General features: G+C 41.2%; 1 protein-coding gene across 1 annotated transcript in view; it reads left to right on the forward strand.

Annotated features, from left to right (window-relative positions):
• The window catches only part of umad1 (UBAP1-MVB12-associated (UMA) domain containing 1), a 37,503-nt gene extending 20,444 nt beyond the window's left edge, over positions 1-17,059 (forward strand). The window contains exons 3-4 of the mRNA XM_080045083.1: positions 9,145-9,233; positions 13,944-17,059. Of these exons, the coding sequence (XP_079901209.1) occupies positions 9,145-9,233; positions 13,944-14,237 (383 nt within the window). The 3' untranslated portion in view covers positions 14,238-17,059. The remainder of the gene's footprint in view (positions 1-9,144; positions 9,234-13,943) is intronic.
• The last annotated feature ends 800 nt before the right edge of the window (positions 17,060-17,859 follow it).

Raw genomic sequence — 17,859 nt, forward strand, 5'->3', positions numbered from 1 at the left:
TGGGGTGGCTGTGCAGAGCGCTAAACACTAGGAACGCCGGTCGCGATTCACTTGTTCAAATTTCCGGGATTTATCTACGTAGATTAATCCGGATTTTCCATGTATGGTAATGCTGCAACATGCTCAGGCACGCTCCGGCCATGCCCCCACCTGCCTGCTCAAATCTGCCCACGCGCTGCTGAAAGTGTTCCGGAAGGTAACCAATCACAACGGAGTGGGGTTTGCAGGAGGGGGGCGAGGGGGTGGAGAAGTACGAAGCCGGGTGTTGACAGAGAATGCTGAAAGCGCCCAGATGAGAGGAAGAGTTTCCCTAAAATCAACATAGTTTTTTGTGCTGTGATTCGTGTCAGGTTTCTCTATAGGAGTCATTAATGAGAAATTAAGACCAGCAAAGTAGTATAATAGGAGATCTTTAAAGAGTGCTTGCTAACAATCTAGAGATATCTGTAGATAATATTCTGTATCTATAAATTGCCCATAATCAAGGGACTGTTAAAAGTCATTGTTTCTCATATAAAGTGCTGCTTGAAAGTATGTGAACCCCTTGAGCATTTTGGAATTTTATTTATTTTAACCATTATTAATACATTTTTATCAATACCAGTATTTTTTATATGAAATATTATCAATTCAACATTTCTCTTTTCCAGAAATACATTTTTGAAACAGAATAAAACAAATTATTTGACAACTGTTGTATGTGCAAAAGTTTGTGAACCTGCATTGCTTAAATCGAGCAGGTAAACACAATCAGATGGGCCAAATTGAGTCATGAAATGGACCAATGTAGTGAGAGATCTTTAGGGAAGAAATTTGGCGGCACTAGATAAAATAGAGATCAAACCAGGTCAGTTTAGGCTCACCAAAGTGAACCCTTTTATTTATTAGTATGGTAGAATTTTTTTTTAGGATGTCCCAATTCTTGTTGCCAGATTTAGGATGGATAAAAAGACCCGGATGTCTACCACATCCGGCCAAGATTTTTAGTGTTGAAAACAGCATCCTATTTGGGTGATTCTGACCCATAATCCAGTGCGAACCTGAAGAGACGTCACATCAACAGAGCCTCCACACGAAAAAAAAACGGGGATGCGACGGATATAAAAGCAAGAGGCAAGATCAAGGCGCAATGTTATGATGAAATAGATAAGTAAAAGTATGTCTCAATTGTAGCATACTGCATCCTAACTAGATTCACACTGTGTTACAGTATTTCCCTGTGGTGGGCGTTATAGATGGAGGAGCTAGAGAGCAGATGGTCAGGAGGCTGCATGTTATATTTGGCAGAGCAGAGCAAGTGTCAGAGCCAGGCTTTTCTTCTGCAGTATTGAGGCAACCCACAGAGCTCACAGACGCTCACTGTAAACACTCCCACGCTTAGCATTTAGTCAAGATGTCCTCCTTATCAAGAGGTGGCCTCATCATCAGCAACGTCCTGTACCTCCACCTTTCTGAAAACATGTGTTCAAAAACCCAGTCAGATTGATCTCCCCTTATGATGTCACAAGGGGAGAAGCCGTTTTCCCCCTAATTACCAACATTATTTAGCACTACCTCCACCTGTGATAAGCCACACCACCAGATCCCTCTGAATCTGACTGGCAGTTCGATTCAAACCAGCCGTTAGATTCGGGGCCAATCAGAACAGACTGGGCTTTTTGGAAGGCGGCTTTTTTCAGACATAGGCTGAAAAGAAGAGATTCAGCAATGGCACCAAATAAATATGAACCATGAAAAACAGTTTCTGGTAGAAACCCAATTACGATTTGGAACCTTGAAAAAAAAGAGCAATATTAACCCTTTTCCAACAAGGCAGTTTGGGGACCGGTTTTGGAGCCTGTGCCCAATTAGGAACCAGTTCTTTGCTTTTCCATCACGAGAGAACCGGTTCCCGACCTGAGCGACACCAACTCTTTTTCTGGAACTTGGAACCACTTATGTCAAGGGGCCGGGGGGAGGGGATTATCATGACAAACCAGACCAACTAAAACTTGTGACCGCCATATTTAAAAACGCGCTACTCCGAGACGTAATCAATAAACTGAACAAGTTGTGTTTGGTTAACAAAGCAAAACCAGAAGCAACACGTGAAAATACGATGTATCCGCCACTGTAGTTATGCTTAAAGTTAGTGTTAGCTGGGGCCAGACGTATACAGTGACATGACATGGCTCTCTAGTCTGTGGAAAAGCAAAGCCGTTCTTTATAGGTTCCCAGTTCAACCAGCTGAGAACCGGCTCTAGCACCGGCACCAGAACTTGATCCTAGCCTGTCTTGGTGTGAGAGGGATATTTTGTGTGACCTACAATGTCCTGTTGTGTGTGTGTGTGTGTGTGTGCGTGTGTGTGTCTGTGTGTCTGTCTGCCTGTCTGTCTGTCTGTCTGTCTGTGTGTGTGTGTGTGTGTGTCAGGGATGGAAATTAACACCCGCCACACGCCAAATGCGGGTAGATTTGCGTGCTGGCGTGTAAATTGTGTCACTTCACCCGCCACTGTGTCGGGTAATACTTTCCAGTCAGGTCCGATCTAATTTGCATATTTAATACATTCGTCATGAACATGATGACAGGGCGCTACACAGTTCAACAGTTTCTTTTTGCCTTTCTAGTCGAACTGAACTACGACGCGATCCGCTCCGCGAGGAAATACTATCTGCGAGTTAACGTGTGGAGGCATAAGTCGACAAATCAATCGACTTACTTTGCCCCCTTTTTTTCTTCCCACAGCAGAGGTTGAGGTGCTGAGAATAAAGTGAAAACTGCGCTTTTCCTTTAAGCAGCAGAGCTGCCGCCGTTGTTACAGTATTTGCATCAAAGCCCTAATGGTAATACAAATGAGATGCTTTATTTAAACGCTGTCCGTGCTTAGAGGTGATTTTAATTGTGTCGGCTGAAACAGAAACTAACGGAGGGATTCGGCTCACATACAGTCCCTTGAGTCGCGCAGTCAGTTTGCCGACATGGCTTTGTATTTAAGGCTCGAGACATACAATCAGATCGCATACAAACAGGGAAGCCTTTCCCATCGATATCGCTAACGGGGAGAATATCCCCGGTTATTATTTGAGCCTCAAACCACAGAGTTCTTCCCCGTGCGGTGGCTCGCGTACTCACTAGTGATCTCACGGTGAAACGCTGCTTTGCTCGGACGAAGGCATCGTGTGTTTCTAGATGATTTAACGTCATAGTCTCAGACGAGCGTTTAACATTATGCTGCATCTTTTGCACTGCACTGTTTTTTATCAACAGTGAAAAAATGGTCCCACACCGGACTCTTATGTGTAGCTGATTACTTCATGCACGCACCTTGCAGAAGTGACGCTCCTGCAGCGCGCTCACGACCAGACGTGACACGGTGACATCTCCCATTAATAAAACGGCATAACTCCCTGATTTTCAGATTTCTATTTTTAAATTCGACTTGAGCGCAAGTGGAAAACCGGTCAATGTGTCGACACATTCACATCCCTAATGCATATGGAGAAAGTGATAAACAATATCAACATTTCATATCATTAACTAAAAAGAAAAAAGAAATCTAAAGGTAACTTCAATACTGTATTATAATTATTGACTAAATGATGAAAAAAAGGTGTCTGCAGGGCCAGTGAAAATATACAAGGGGCCAGTAAAACTCGGATCTATTGGCCAAGCGGGCCAGTTGGGAAAAAAAGTTGCATTGAACCCAGAGTATATATGGAGTTCAATTATACAATGTTTTGAAATAAAGATGGCGTGTATTGTGTATCATATATAGTAAGAGTGTACCATTTAATTTGCAACTCAGTTCCTTGGTAGCACCTACTTACAGTACAAATGACTTCTGATGGAAAACATTTGTATGAAAAACACTTTCATTAGCTATTCTTACTATTGTATTGTTTAACATTAACGCATATATTAAAAAAGATATTGCATATAAAAAGTGGCTGGTAAAAAAGATGAGTGGCTGGTAGATTTTTAAATCTACCTGCCACAGTGGCTGGTAGGCAAAAAAGTTAATTTCCATCCCTTGTGTGTGTGTGTGTGTGTGTGTGTGTGTGTGTGTGTGTGTGTGTGTGTGTGTGTGTGTGTGTGTGTGTGTGTGTGTGTGTGTGTGTGTGTGTGTGTGTGTGTGTGTGTGTGTGTGTGTGTGTGTGTGTGTGTGTGTGTGTGTGTGTGTGTGTGTGTAACACAACAGGTTTAAAAATGTCCTCTGGGGATTGGGGTCACAGTGCACAACAGTTTCCTCCTCATAAGAAACACTTAGCTAACCCTAAGTGTTTGTACTTCGTAACACAGAGTAATAACACAGTTGTGGTGGTTGTGAATATGTGTGTCTACTCTACATGACGAGGGAAGGTCCCGTCTCAGGTTCTCTGTGCTGTGGTCACATAAAGAATAAACCTGGGGCCGTTCATTCACCAGCTGGCTCTGCTCACATTCAAACTCTTGGACTCTTTGTCGCCTAATTTCACGTGATACCTGAAACCCTGTTGTTCTCTTAAGAGGAAAAGAATATTGCTTCCTGCTCTGCACCATATTTTACCTAGTCATGCTCTGGGGATATTTTTAATTTGTCTTTATTGTGTCCTGTGTTTTCAAGAGTTGGTTTTAGAACGGTTTGATTATAATGAATAATCTGGTGGGCTGGATCCTTGACTATTTAAAGGAATACTTCACCCATACGGAACCGACTTTCTATCATTATAAAATTGCTATTATAATATAATAAAGGAGGTTTTTCTTCCCTCAAACTTTCCTCAGTCTTCCCTTGGCCCAGCTGTCCTATTATTCCTAACCCTAATTTTTTACTAGTGTGATAGGGTTAGACAGTGAGACCATAAAACACTCTTTCTGCCTTTTCTCAGGCTAGGATGAACTGATTTCTAAAATGTTTGCACATTTATACTACATAGGATCTCAGAGTTCAATACACCTTCATATTCCCACCGGTGAAGTAGATCTTTATCAAACTGGACACAGAGGTTGAGGGTAAATGGTTGTCCTTCACAGATTCCCCACAAGGGGCTGTCACCTTTATTAGAGAGGATGAATAGCTACGTCCCTGTTATAGCGACAGCTTTCCAATAAAGGCCGCTAAGAGGCTTAAGTGGGCTCCAGGCAGTTACGCGTCAATCAATTTCCAAGTCCGGTGATGAGTATAGTTTGAGAATTTAATAAATGAAAGCAGAATGACAACTGATGAATGAAAACATGACGAGGGTATTGAAAAAAAATAAAGAAAAGATAAACTGTTGTAATTGACGGTTTCTTGACGATAGTTTGACGGTAAACAGAAAATGTAACCAGGTGCGCCACTAACCCCCTTTGTCTCCTAACTCCCGCCCGCCAAAAGTGTCCAGGTATATAGATTAAACCACACCCACACCCACATGTGTCAATCAAAAGGAAGTGACATAAACCAAAACAGTGTGCGTGACTTTTCAAAATAAACAATAAACAAATAGACCAAATATGCATTTTGGCCCCTACACCTGTTATTGATGAGTTGAGTGGTGTGAGGATTCATACCTCCAGCTGAACATATCGGGAACTAAATACATGCCAATTGATTTTAGAAGGGGAAACAAACATGCACTTTGTTTATAAGTCACACCATCAAGCATGTGCAATCATATACATTCCTCAGGCCATCATTGGTGATCATTTGAACTTTGAAGCTAACTGTGAGGCTGTGTGTAAAAAGAGTCATAAGAGCTTGTATTGTTTAAAGGTGAAGTAAGCAACTCTTTGAAACCTTTATCTAGGCTGATGGATGATCAGATGATTGTAGGTAAAGGGAAGCACTCTGCTGTGGCGATACATAGAGCTGAGATCAGAGCAAGCCCCAACCTCAGCGATTTTTACCAGCATCCAATAAGGAAGTGACCAAAATTGTAGTACCTTCCGGTGGCCACTGGGGCTGGTACCAAGACTGAGCAATTTTTCCTTGACTCACTTGTTAGACAGGCCGTTTTCAAAGTCTTATTAAACCTATTTACAGCCTGGTACACAATATCATTCTAGTCTGTATGTTTAGGTCATATCTCCATGACAACACTGAGGTGGGTGAATTTTTTTCTAGCAGGCTAGTTTTTATTCTTTTGGAGGTAAAAATTTATTGGCGCGATCTCTTGAGTGACAGCTCTCCGTCCGTTGTCCCTCACTTTGCCTTGGAGGTATACGTCAGCTAGATGGGCGTATCTCCCTCCCCCCGACGTGAGGCGGAGTAAAAATCTCACAAGATGGCGACGTGCATAAACCAGGATTATTGGATGCCGTGTGAATAACTGAGGTCAGCACGGATGATACATCCATATTATTTACTATCTATGGATCAGAGACAGTGTCCTCACAGTGAATTGTTTCATTGAGTGGACAGTCAGTTTGGCCCTGGAGAGAGAGAGAGAGAGAGAGAGAGGGATTCCAGCCTCACCTTCTCTTCCCATTACTGCCTCCACTCACTCAGTGTTTAGAGTTACTTGACAAGGAAGCTCTAATGAATCAGCCTGCCAGCACAACCTTTAGATAGGCATGGGACATGGACTAAGAATAAATGACAACAACATTTTATTCTTATTTATATGCTCTAAGCACATTGTTGACTTTCTTGTACAACATTATTATTCCATTCCATCCACAGCCACTGTGGTCATTTGGAACATAAGGAGTTAGGTTGCGTCCACACTGGCCTTGTTTAGTATAGTTGAATGGAACCCTGGAGTATTTAACCTCTTGGTGTGGTGGGTATGGGTTGGTTTGAACACAGTCCCAAACTCTGGTGTGAACTTAACAACCAGACTCTGGTCCACTTGAAAGGGCTGGTCTCTGGAGAGGTTCATCACTGGTTTAAACCCCATCCTTTCATTAAACACATATGTTATTATTGTGTTATTTAGTGCACATTGTTTGATCATACGCTCATATGCTCCGTACACTACAGTCTGCTGATATTGTGACATGGGCTGGTGAAGGGGGAGGAAAGAAGTGGAGATTGAAGTTAGCCTTAGCTATGGCTAGTTAAAAAGTCAGCATTCTTTTATATACAGAGTACATAGACATGTTTATACTTTATTGTGTTGTCATTTTTTAATATTTAACAATCGACCATACAACACCAGGTCTCCACAGAACTATTTAAGTAAAATATAGGCCTACATAAACCGCTGCCTTGTGGCACTACATTTAATAGACTGTCTGTTATAATATGCGCTCCACATGAAGACCTCCACATTCTACTCGCCTAACCGTCTGACCAATGACTAAACAACGGTTGGACCATCTGTCAAATGAAACAATGTATCCAACTCACATCTAGTGTGTGCCCCTAAGAAGCAAGCTATTAGGTGTGAACACCTCAATGTGAAGAATGTGCAGCTAACCCCCGCTGTGCCTCCTTGGATAAAATGAAAAATGGGGCAAATATACATCCACTCATAGGCCTTTCACACCGCCGCAAAATCGGAGCTAGTTCTGGGCTTGTTCGGAGTTAGAGCCAGTGTTTTGGTTTCACACCGCCAGAGAGCCTGCTCCGGGCCGTAAAAACCGGGGGAACTCATACCCCAGGATTGAGCAGGGTTTGATAAGAACTGCTTGCGCGAACGGATGGGGGAGGGATTATCCTGACCAACCAGAGCAACTCAAACCTCATGCCCGCCATATTTAAAAACACCGCTACTACGAGACGTAAACATAACATAATTACCGAACGTAGCGATCAAATTGACCGGCGAGAATACGCTGTATGGGTCCTGTTTGGTTAAGAAAGCAAAGCGAGAGCTAGCACGTGTAAAAATAAGACGTATTCGCCGCTGTTGTTGCGCTTAAAGCTAGCGGTAGCTTTAGCGTTAGCCACAAGAGCAGCGGCGTCGGGCGACGTACACACACGTTTACAGTGACGTCATGACGTTGCTCTCTTGCCGGCTCCATGGCTGTCTCCGGTCGATGTGAAACCAACCGGTTCATAACTGGGATAAGGCTGTAACCAGTTTTGAACTGACCCCAACACCAGCCTGGAACTGACTCTTGGTTCATTTTGGTGTGAAAGGCCTAACAGTAACATGGTGTTTGCTCATTCACAGCAGTCATAATGCTTTTTAATCACATCATGTCAGCTGCAGAAATAACCAGACTGACCTTATTTATGCTTTAAATCATATTATATGTATAATATATACAGTATATAGATATACATACGTATGCTCAGAAAAAAATAATGAAAATCAGTTTCCCATCTTCACAGCAGCCGATCCTTATCTTTTGAGATACTGGATGAGCAAAGTATTTTCAACCAATCACTTTTGACTGGACAGCTCATTGACTGATTGTTTCAGCACTAGTGTGTACCAGTGTTTGTACATGGAACCCAGTTGCTACAAATCTCATTCAGTGGATTTACTGCCCACCTGTTAGCTTAGCTTTACATTCCGGGGATTTAGCAAAACTGCAGTTGAAGAGTAGCCTGGAAATCCAGACCCTGATATCTTGAACGATAGAGGGTCTGGCCACGATCAATAGTAATTTCCAACTCAAGGGGCGGCTCCTACTCGTGCATTTCAAATGCCACTGCACGCAGTTGGATAGCACTACAACCAATCAGAGCGATGCACAAGGTGATGTATTGCCCCGTTCGTTTAGCGAACAGCTGTTAAACTGTTAAATTAAATGTTTACCATGGTCGGTCGGCAAAACAGAACATTCCACTTACTTACTGAAAGAGTTGAGTGCCGTCTTCCAAACCGTAAAGGGTCGAGGCCAAAGCAGTCTCAAACTCACACAACATATCCGCAGCCATCTTTGATGTTTACTATCACGGCTTCGACGTCGCATGCACGTCACTGTCGTCATCCGGTTACGTCCGCCCCAGAGCACCATACAAAGGGCTCTGGCGCGCCCATATTAGATAGAACCAATTGAAACGTGAGCCCGGATTTCTGGACTTTTTGAAAAAGCTTCAATGGAGAGTGTCCAGACCAACAGGCGCAGCAAATTTTATTTGCCAGCGCCTAGTGGCAGGTCTGGGAATGACAGGCTAGCTGAAGAGTGGATCTGAGCCTTATTTTAATCATGTCATTTTAACTAGTGAGAAACCTTGTTCCTCTAAGATATATCTTAAGTCAATGCTCCATAAACCTTTTTTTTTTTGCTTAATTTCTTTTTTGCAGGAGAGACAGTTGAAGAACAGAGGAGGAAGATGCCGCAGACTGTGAACATGGCTCAGCCGGCAACATATGTCATAGTGCAGCCGTCAAAGGTGAGCTGTGTGAGATCTTCATGACATAATGTAGAAGTGTGAAGCTGCTGCATTCTAGTCAGCATAGTGGAACTCAATAATCAGAGAAATAAGAGGAAGAAAACAGCCTTCTGATCATTGTGTGTGCGTGTTTGTGTGTGTGCGCGTGTGTGTGTGTGTGTACGTACACCTTTGGTCCATATGTCGTCCTGGAGCTGCCACATGTCACACACAGTTAGTGAGTGGCTCGTCCCTTCTTCATTAATCACACAGTTCAACAGGAAGCAGTGAGATGCAGCAACATTCTAATCACTTTCATGACATGAATGATAGGATATTCCAACAAAAGATAATTAATTGGCTCAAATACTGTTTTCCTAAAAAAAAACTAGTTTGCCTGAAAACGCGAAATCTAGTGATTTTTACAGTGCAGAATACCAGCCCCGTTGCCTTATATAGTTCTTAACAGTTTCATCATGTTTTCTGACAATGACATGTGAAAGTATCTGGCCTGTAATGCTAACCCTCGCCACAGGGCAACATTGTTTATCAGACACTATTGAGCCACAATCCTTTCTAAACTCCTCACTATGAAGTTTTCAGGTGTCTACACACTACAGTCATAATTCACATGTCTGCTGGCCATCCCTGTCTGTTAAATGTTAGCATATGCTGTTTGTAAGCATTGAAGAAACAACTGATGCTGCTGTTTTTCTTCAGACATCAGCCTTTCCTACATAGGCCTGCATCCAGTGAACAGGGGTATAGCATGCTCTGGATTTTATAACAGTGGAACGTTTGCACATCAATAAACCACTTTCCATATTAAGGTGAACTGTTTTGATCATGGTTAGAATAATCTACCAGGAATGTGTGCCAATGTAGGGATGATGTTTGACAGTTTTTTTTATTACATTCAGATCCAGAATTGATTCCATGTCGTCACCTCTGAATTGTTTAACCCCTTATTTAATCTGACTTAAAGGGGTAGTTCAGGATTTTGGACATAGGGCCTGATTCCCAAGTTAGCCTTGGTGTTCTTTATAATTGGAGACAGTTTTCAACACATTTAATTCAGTCCTTGTAGTTGCAGAGTGCGCTCGTGCTAAGCTAGCGCACGGCATTGGGGGGATACCTAGCTGCTACTAAAACAGTCTTACCCACTCCACAGTACACCCGAGGCTAATCAATTATAACGCCAGACTATCGATGTAAATGTCTGTGTTGATAGAATAATTTTAGAAATAAAACCAACCTCGCATCGCATGAATTATCGCATTTTGGGGACTACTTTCTCGGCAGCAGCGGACTTTTACTTTGCTGTGTAACCGAATCACTACAGCAGAAAGTAAACAGAGCAGCGTGGGACAGCAACTGAAACGAACGACTAGGCAACATGGTGCGCCAGTGTGCATTCAGGAATTGTACAAATAAATCCCACAGATGGACACCACAAAGTTTTGCTCTGTCTCGGGAGACGCTATGCCCAGACACGTCTAGACCCTGAAAGCTAGTGTCCAGCTCCAGCTCTTGCATTTGTGGGGTGACCAAGTCCCACTCCCTGCAGCAAAAACATTCGTCCTGTGTCGGCATTTCTATACATTTTCTGCACTGGCACCACCAGTCTCCTGTTGTTCTGTCCCGGTTCTCTGCTGCATCTCCAGCGGGGGCTGTCTCTAAAGACGCTCTTTCTTTTTCTGCCCTTTGCGCATCCATCTCTATCAGTTCTTCATCAGTGTATTCCGGCTCGTACAGGTACGGTTCGGTGGTGGATACAACAAATTCCTCATAATCGTGTTCAAAAGCATCGCTAAGTCCTCCAAACGTGGCCATATCTTGTTTATTGAATAGGCTAATAAAACTCCTTCGTGCGTGCACTGTACTCTGCGTCTGTAACTATGAGAGCAGCAGGTAAACAAACTATTATAGATCCGATAACCTAGGTATTAGTCCGCCGCTGCCGCAGCCTGGCAGGAATACACACTGCTACACAGCAAGTCCCTCAAAATGCAATATGCGAGGCTAGTTTCATTTCTAAAATTTTTCTATCAACACAGACATTTACATCGATAGTCTGGCGTTATAATTGATTAGCCTCGGGTGTACTGTGGAGTGGGGAAGGCTGTTTTAGTAGCAGGCTAGGTATCCCCCCAATGCCGTGCGCTAGCTTAGCACGAGCACACTCTGCAACTACAAGGACTGAATTAAATGTGTTGAAAACTGTCTCCAATGATAAAGAACACCAAGGCTAACTTGGGAATCAGGCCCTATGTCCAAAATCCTGAACTACCCCTTTAAAGGTGTTGTCAAAATCACTTTTTGTCCAAATAAGTGAATATCTTAGTGAAAATAATTTTGGTGTTAATCCACAGCCTAGGCTCTGTAAACTGGTATGTAGACAAAGGGTATGTAAACAAAGGGGCCACTTTACAACATGCCATTTCACATTGGCTGTGGAATTAACACCAACATTATTTTGACAACAACCATTTTCTAGAATCCCTGACTGGGACCTTTAAGGCTATAATGACCCTGACTCATGATGTTATAATTCTGTTATCAAGTTGTTATTGTCTTTGATAAAATACAACAACTTATATTCTTTAAACAAAACAAGGCATCAGTCTTTAGAGAAAATAATTGGCAGATTCATTTTAATGTGAAAAGAGTTGTTAGCCTCATAATTCAGTAACCAACACTATGCACAACAGTGTTCAAATACTCCACATGATAGCATTGAGAAGTTTTGTAATGGGGCGCTTTAACCTCAAGTTGAGTCACTGTCCAGCAACTTGATTATTACTGGTGGCTTTTTATACCAAAAAAAAAATAACGTTTCAATTGTTCATCTTATTTTTTTTCTTTTAATTCATTCTTATAAAGATATGCTGGTAAACAAAATGAATTCTTTTAAACTTGGTCACTGTTGCAGCTTCACAATCATTGCCAGGTGTTGGCTCTTTGTTTTGTGCGTGCGTTGATATAGAGACATGTTGGAGAGCACTCCAGCTCCACCCGCCCCACAGGGAACTGCTGCCTCTTAATTACACAGGAAGAACCATTTCCTGAAACAACATCTCCTCTGCATTTAGTGTCACATTTGCTTTTCATTAGAATTCTAAAGGGCCAAAACAAAGTCTCAAATCTGACACTGCATGCATTCCATATTGAGGCCTGCACTGCTCTGAAGGCAGTACATGATAGGACGAAAGAATGACATCGCCTTATTAAAAAAAAAATTTTTAAAAATTGACGCAAGTTGCTTATTTGTGAAATGTATAATAAGCCTCCAACACATTAGACAGAATCACCAGGCAACCTCAGTCTCAACATGTAGAAGGAAATGTACACAGTTCACAGCGGTGGCATAGTTGGTTAAAGACCTACTTCACCAGTGGAAATATGAAGGTGTATTGAACTCTGAGATCCTATGTAGTATAAATGTGCAAACATTTTAGAAATCGGTTCATCCTAGCCTGAGAAAAGGCAGAATGAGTGTTTTATGGTCTCACTGTCTAATCCTACATTTAACTAGTGTGACATCACACTAGTAAAAATGTAGGGTTAGGATTAACAGGACAGCTGGGCCAAGGGAAGACTGAGGAAAGAATGAGGGAAGAAAAACCTCATTCATTATATTATAATTGCGATTTTATAAAGATAGAACGCCGGTTCCATATGGGTGAAGTATTCCTTTAAGTATAATACGTGGGACTATGCCGTTGCAACTCCCATCCTTAGGATGGTACAGAAGTTAAGGCTTGTGTCTGCACACTCACGATACCCCAAATAGTGATTTTAATATTGTTTCAAATATTCCCCCTAACCTAAATATTTCAAGCTTTGAAATCACTCAAGCACAGTGCCACAGCAGATAAGAAGCCACGCAGGGTCACAGAAAAAAACACTGAACCTTCAATAAAACACTTTAAAAAGTAAAACCAATGATTGATGCATTGAAGCTTCAAGAATGTCCATTCCCTTAATGAAAACAACACAAGGCATTGTGTTTTAAAGTTGGAGTCAGTGATTCTGGAGAATGCTTGTTTGTCAGAATCCCTTTCGTCAAAATCAGTGAATATCTCCTCACGATCCGCTACCTGTCTGTACTGTGTGCGGCGGGAAAAAAATCCAGTGTTTACACATTCCATGCTCTTTAAACGGGCGTGTTGCTAGCTACGGTGGGCCCCCTTTGTTTACATACACTCTGTTTACATACAAGTTTACGGTAGAGATGTGAATCTTCACTGGCACCCTTTGATTTGATTATGATTCACCATTCAACGATACTATTCGATTTTGGAGGTCAAAGTTCAAGGTCACTGTGGCCTCGCCTATTGGGAATGCAATATCTCAAGAACGCTTTGAGGGATCTTCTTAATAGTTTGTACAAATGTCAACTCTGACTCAAACGTGAACTGTATGGATTGTGGAGGTCAAAAGCTACTGTGACCTTACATATTGTCAACTCGCAGTGACCTTGTACCATATTGTAGCTTCTTAGGAGCTTTACCTTCTTTAAAGCATTGCCTACCACTAACTGTACTTCTACCGTTCAGCAATCGATGCCTGGCGGAGGAATATAACCTCTGGGCAGTATAGTTCTAGTTCCATCTGATCCTTCATATTTACTGTTGTGACATTTTAAAAGGGCGTAGATGACAAAGTGTGTACCTCAAATGAATAACTCTACATTCAATCTAATCTGTTTTGTCCTTTTTGCCCTTGCAGCCGTCCTGTACAGTCCCAGCTCAGTCCGCTGACACAAGGCCCCGAGCCCCCTTACCTCCAGTGGCCTTCCCCACACAAGTGTTCCCCCCGACGGGACCCTCTGCCGTGGAGGCTCCGTCAACCCTCCAAGATCTCCTGGAGGATGTCCCCTTCACGCTGGCCCCTCACGTCCTGGCCATGCAGACTGGCTTCAGCCTCATCCCTGATGTGCTGCTGGCCCGCGACATCAACTACAACCTCACCAGCTTTCAGTATGACTTCACCTTAGAGAACTCTGTGCTTCAGAATGCCTAGCAGTGTGTTATTGGGAGTTTATCACACTGTGAGGATCTTTGCCTGATTGCTGTTGGTTTAATTGATAGGTCCCTTCAATATAATGAACAAGCAGATGTGATTCTGGAGCACTCTGAACTCTTCACTTAAAGTTGTAGACGTGCAGAGCATTGAGCGTTTGTTATTAACTCCTTATCCGTGTTCAACTTTCAATGTAAAGGCATTGAGATCACATGAATACATTGGAAAGGACACGAGGAACAATTTAACGAACCTGAACACAAGTTGTGACTTTATAGTTTTATAGGGACTGACTTGTGTTTAACTTGTTCCTTATTGTGTTGCTCATACAGTTAGAGCACCTGCTGTGTGCTTTATTACAGATATGGGCCTGGTCATGATTGGCTGAGGAGTCACGAGTGTGTGGAACCCTCATGCTTGTTGCAGATACAGTGAACACTGTGTTATGATGCCGTTGTCTAGCTATGAACCGGTTGATTGTGGTCTATTACCACTTGAGTTTCTATCAGCTATACGAGAACATTGCACTCAGCAAGAACAGTGCGTTGATCTGGTAACATTGGGACAAAATATTTGGGTGGGGTAATGCCAAAAAAATGAACACACATGAAATGGGTTCTTAAACTCTGTGCTCACACATCTGTTGTAATTATGTTGAAAGCGGATCCAATAAGATGGTCAATAAACTGTAAATGGTTTAAATAGGTGATGTTTTGCAATGAACAGTTTGGGTATCATGTTTTACTGTTCCACTCTTGTAATTAAAGGTCACATATGCTATTATGAAAAATGCACTTTTTCCATAGTTTTTCAACATTCTTATATTTCTTATAGAACTCAATTAATAAAAGCAACCCTCTCTCTTTTTCTCCACCTCCACCTTTCTAAACGCCTTTTTTCAAAAACACCAGACAGATTGATTGCCCCCTTATGATGTCATAAGGGGAGAAGCCACGCCCCCTCATTACCAACATAACTTAGCATTACCTTGACTTTTGATAAATCACACCGCAGTTAGATTCAGGGCCAATCAGAGCATACTGGGCTTTTTGAAAGGCGGGGCTTAAAGAGACGGAGCGTTTTAGAAAGAAGCTTAAAAAAAAGAGATTCATCACACTGTGAGAAATAAAAAAGGTTTTCCGACTACACCATGAAAACAGTTTCTTGTGCAAACCCAAATTACAATTTTGAACCCTGAAAATGAGTGTGATATGTGACCTTTAAGTTTTGACTAACCTGCTAACCTTGCTTACAACTGATCCACTGATCACAAAATGTGGACACTTAACCTGACAGGTCCTGACCAAAGTATGGTGTTTTGGGTCATTTTGCTGTGCTAAGCTTCTGGGCTTAAATTGGGTTTCTTGCTTGGCTATTTTCATTACGTGGGTTTGTTATTTAGACATGTCTCTCCCTAACTGTGCCAATCTTCTAGGCCTTTGTTTGTCATCTGTTTCAAGTATAAACAAAAAGTAGCCAATGCGTTGTGTCTCCTTTTTTAGTTACGAACCTATACAAAAATAATGAAAGTTTATGTTTTATTGAATATTCTTCCATATTCCTTTTGTTGTGACCTATCTGTTTGGAATAGGGTGTTTAGGATGTGACACCTACAGTTACTGTTTATAATGAACACTTGGGTAAGACCCAAGCGTTCAATAATCATTGGATGGAAAAAACAAATTCATGTTCGCTCAATTGAATCAACTATTTATTTGCTAACTGCAACAAGATAAAACTGTTTGATTAAGTGGAAATGTAAAAGGCAAGACTATTTTTACACTAGAAAAAATGAATAAAATCAGTTTAATTTATAACTGTAATTCGCTACCAATCGTTACCATGTTTGTATTTTTTCTCTGTATGTTGCCTAGCTTTTTATCCTACTTTTTTATTTTTTTTTGCCAGCATGTTTTCTGTTTGTTGTATTATTTATTGACTTTGCATTGTCCATTGGTATTTGTTTTCCTGTGTTAATGGCACACTTGTTTTATTAGAATTTATTTGAATATACAAATAATGTATAGACTTTGCTCAATATGTGGATATGCTCTTGTTTACTGCCATGACTGCATGTACTGTACTCGGTGTACGCGAGATATTAAGCCCTTTTACCACTTTTTACATTCATTACTGAATGGTGTGGACAGCATAGTGGTCCTCTCGATGACGTACCATACATTCTCAAATAGCTGAGCCTCTATTTACCTTGATGGAAATCTCAGTATTCCCCCCAAACCTCTTTGTGATAATGCACTGTACTTTGGACAGCAGTCACTCAATCAGAATAATCAAACTCCTGCTCTGAGTTTCTCCTCCAACAGAAAAAAAAATATATCAGTTACAACCTTATTTGAGTTTAGGACAATACAATGGTAAGATATAACTTTTTATTTGACAATGTTTGGTACTTGCAAGTGCATACAACTCTTGTAACACTGTATATAGGGGGATTTCACTAAAGCATTCATTCATCTGTAGTTACTGATTGGAGTGATATGTGCATCCTGGTTTGAATTATGTTCTTAAACTGATTACATGATGTTGACATCTTTACTGTGGGTGATTTTATTTTGTTTGGGGATGGTTTTAAAATCAAGGCTTTTAAAATGAGAAGTGGAAATATATTTGCATAGAGTGCTGAATTCACCTTATACTGTACCTTTTGATTGTTTGTACAAGATGAAATGTGCTCTCTTCAAACCAGCTGTGCCTTTTATAATAGAGTCAATATATACCTTTCAATTGTATTTAAAAGCAAATACTTACTCCCACTCAACCATATTCTTCCCTGAATTAAAGTGTGTATCTGATGCTGTTAATGTGTGTCAATTGGTTGTGATTTTGGAAAGCAACTTATATTAGAAATATATTTGTGACTGGCTCTATGCATTTGAGGATAATGTCTTACCATCTTATGATCAAATTACTTAATTGATTAATATAACTAATGTTGCGGCTTGAGAAGAGAGTTGGCCTAGTAAGTTTTTATTGGACTACTTTGTTATAAAAACGCAGATTACAATTGACAAAAGTATTGGAACAGTGAGGCCAATTCCTTTATTTTTGCTGTAGACTGAAAACATTTGGGTTTGACACCAACATATGAATATGAGACAATAGATAAACATTTCAGCTTTCATTTCCAGGTATTTACATCTGGATCTGATACACAACACATAAGATAGCATTATTTTTTAAGGAACACCATATTTTTAGGAGAGCAAAAGTATTGGAACAGATAGACATAAAATAAATTCAAGTGAATAAGACTTAATATTTTGTTGCAAATTCTTCTCTTGCAATAACTGCATCAAGCCTGTGACCCATTGACATCACAACACTTTTGCATTCTTCTTTTGTGATGCTTTTCCAGGCTTTCACCGCAGCCTCTTTCAGTTGCTGTTTGTTTTGGGGGGTTACTCTCTTCAGTCTCCTCTTTAGCAGGTACAATGCATGCTCTATAGGGTTTAAGTCTGGAGATTGACTTGGCCAGTCTAAAACCTTCCATTTCTTGCCCCTGATTAACTCTTTTGTTGTTTTTGCAGTGTGTTCTGGGTCATTATCTTGCTGCACGATGAAGGATCTTCCATCAGTTTGGTTGCATATTTCTTTAAATTGG

This window comes from Ammodytes marinus (genome assembly GCF_949987685.1).
Source record: "Ammodytes marinus genome assembly, chromosome: 17".
NCBI classification, from domain to species: Eukaryota; Metazoa; Chordata; class Actinopteri; order Uranoscopiformes; family Ammodytidae; genus Ammodytes; species Ammodytes marinus.